Raw genomic sequence first — 3,216 nt, 5'->3', positions numbered from 1 at the left:
AGAGGGAAGAAGGGGAAAAAACCCTAAGGCCGAAGAGCTATATAAGAAGGCACGGAAGAAAGGGGAAGGTAAGTTCTGAGACCCTCGCCATTACCCACTTATTAAACTGTGCCGCCGACCCTGACTTGAGCGTCGGAGGACTAACCCCGGACAAAGTTCCGGGCCTCCTTCGTCTGTGTTTGTGTAGGTTGGACTAGCGGGGTTTTTGGCAGCAACAAGTCCAAATTTCTGTAGTGGATTGTAATGACATTACGTTTTATAACCCTATGAGCATTCATCGAGCTTCATCTTCTTGTGCATTCCCTGCATAACCAAAATTCATGCAAATAATAACTAATACCTAAGTAACCTTGTTTGTATCTTTCAGAAAATTGCATGAGTGAATTAGAGGTTTTGGTCTACCATAAGCAAGTGGATCTGTCTTTTGACTTTTAAAAATGTCACCAACACTTGTGACACCAATAATTATATAAAAAATATATTTTAATATATGTTTCTTGTTTAAATGAATTGTAGTTTCCAGAAGAAAGAATTGCATGTTCCTGGATCCATTGACTCGGGATAACTTAGATGAGTCAGCCCAGTTGAACCTACTCATGGCGGGAGAATATACGGACAATTTGGGGGGTGGAGGGAGAGACATTTGACTTTGGATGGATGCAATTTAGGACTTGTGATGTTAAAGATCCTAAGTGGTGCAAAGCTGGAATTACACCACGTGGTTGTTTATTTATTTATTTTTTTGGAGACAGGAGGGGTATCCGAATTATTTATTTCTTTGAAAAGGTAAAGCAAGGTAAGGTAAGATTATAATTCTATGACGTCAGAACTTATTGGTTGCTCCTTGTTGGGTGCTTCAATACCCAAAACCTATTTATTTGCCATGTTTGGTTGTGATATGAAATACGAATATGATAAGAAAAAAAAAAATAATATATATATATATATATATTTGGGAAGAGAAGTAGATATATTATGATGATTGATTTACGAGTCTGTCTTTCCTTAAATTGATTTTTTGTTTTTTAATTCATTTATTGACAACTAAATTAACCTGATGAATCGTAATTTAGTAAAAGATGTCTTTAGAATTTAGATAACGTAAAACAATGGCATAACCGCATAAGATTCTTGCTGTTAAATTTTGTTTAATTTAGAAAGAACTTTTTATCAGTACGTACTTTGAAACCAATGTTAATCGTATTCATATACATTGTAGATTGCAAGGCAATGTATAATAGCATCAAAAGGAATGCTTGTCGGCATAAATCTTGATGTAGATTAACATCAAATTAATATTGTTTTCTGTTTTCTCCTTTTAATACTGTATTGAACTTTGTAACATGGGAAACAACCTAATAGTGAAGCAGGGGCAAAGTTATGTACATTACAATCTTTCCCACACCTTAGAGTGTTGGAAGCTGAGTCCGGTGAATTTTCAAGTACGTGAGCGATGCTGGTTTGTGGATATGGCATCTATTTTCTCTCTCCTCATTTAATAGATATCATATCCACATATCAGGGACGTTTACGTACATTTACTTACTCACTTACGTGAAGATTCACCGCGCTACACCTCTTTACCAAAAAAGAAATGCGATTTATTATCCTCCCCCATAAGGTAACCTCCAAATTCCAAAAGTGAGCCCCACACTATGGACAATGTAAGAACCATTGGGGAGGTTGCCATGTGAGGATAGTCAGATAGGATCTACTCATTTATCATTATATACATTAATGATATTTTTTTTTGGTAAACATTATATACATAAATGATAGAGAGAGACATACGGAAGGACAAGATAGAGAAAGAAATCATATATTACTTTTTCAGATTTTAAAAATACCCAGAGTCTCTGGAGGGTGGAGAGTATATAAGGGCAGTAAAGTCATTTTAAATTAGGAGAAGAGAATAAGGGATAGATACAAAGGTGGTAGCATGTCCTGGCCCAAGCTGGCGGCTTGGAGAACCTTCTCCCTATTATATAAGAAGGAATCTGTTTCGTTAGGATTTATAGTTCCTACTCAACAGAGAGAGGAGAGAGAGAGAGAGAGAGAGAGAGAGAGAGAGATGGGTGGAGGAGATTTGCAGGATCCATTGCTGCAGGAGGAAGCAGACATAGATGAGATAAAGAGTTGTAGTCACTTCTTAAAGGAGACTATCAAGGAGAACAAGAAACTGTGGTACCTTGCTGCTCCAGCCATCTTCACCACCATCGCTCAGTACTCTCTCGGCGCCGCCACCCAGGTCTTCGCCGGCCACCTCACCACGCTCGAGCTCGATGCCGTCTCCACCGAGAACATGGTCATTGCCGGCCTCGCCTTCGGCATTATGGTATCTCTCTCTCTCTCTCTCTCTCTCTCTCTCTATATATATATATATATATATATTAATCATTTCCTTATGGAGTTATGGTTATTCCATGCATTAGTATTATATTATGATAAATGATGGGTTTCCACAGTCCTCGGGAAGTTTTTTGTAACAGAGGAAGGGGATCCTCTCCAGCATGCATCCAACAGGTGGGATGCACTTGGGATGCGTGCTTAGAAAATGCCAGCCATCAAATGCGTGCTGATGCACTGAATATGATTCGGGTCTTGGAGAATAGAGATGAAATTGGAAAACCCTTTCACTTCTTATCAACACAAGGCCACCCACCCTCTTGTATTCACTTGTTCTCCTGAGGCTATTAGACCATGAACACTGATGGGTGAAGAGATTCTCTGAGTTTTTTACCCACAACTCAAACTAAATTTATTTACCATTTTTCGTATACAATTGGAAAACTTGGTTTTCCGATTTGACTCATCTTCTTCAAAACTTGGTGAATCAAGTAAATCAAACCTAATTAGGGTGAATCATATATCTACGCCAACACACATGGAGAAGTGGAGTTGGGGCATGAGCATCTTTTCACAAGCTGATTTCAATTCCCCATAAGTCTAGTCTAGCTGTCTAGGCATATGGTACATTAGGAGGTAGCTTCCTTTTTACCTATTTATTAATACTCATAAGGTCACAGTTAATGAATTATTCTGATGCTTCAAATAGGCATGGGGTTATCAACAATGTATTTTAGAAAAAAAAAATTAGTAAAACCTTATGGGAGTGGATCTGTTAACCATAGGATAGTTGATGAAGTGTCCTCTATTATCAACATACTTCCTTTTCTTTGGCACATAATTCAGATTCCTAGTTTTTTTTTTTTTTTT

At 37.8% G+C, this 3,216-nt stretch overlaps 1 protein-coding gene across 1 annotated transcript in view; it reads left to right on the top strand.

Annotated features, from left to right (window-relative positions):
• Nucleotides 1-2,074: 2,074 nt before the first annotated feature.
• LOC122072683 (protein DETOXIFICATION 33-like) overlaps nt 2,075-3,216 on the top strand; it is a 5,269-nt gene continuing 4,127 nt past the window's right edge. The window contains exon 1 of the mRNA XM_042637068.1: nt 2,075-2,335. Within this exon, the coding sequence (XP_042493002.1) occupies nt 2,303-2,335 (33 nt within the window). The 5' untranslated portion in view covers nt 2,075-2,302. The remainder of the gene's footprint in view (nt 2,336-3,216) is intronic.

The sequence above is a fragment of the Macadamia integrifolia genome, chromosome 3, assembly GCF_013358625.1.
Source record: "Macadamia integrifolia cultivar HAES 741 chromosome 3, SCU_Mint_v3, whole genome shotgun sequence".
Lineage (NCBI taxonomy): Eukaryota > Viridiplantae > Streptophyta > Magnoliopsida > Proteales > Proteaceae > Macadamia > Macadamia integrifolia.
Note: the sequence above shows the minus strand (reverse complement) of the source record. Positions and strands in the feature narration are given on the sequence as shown.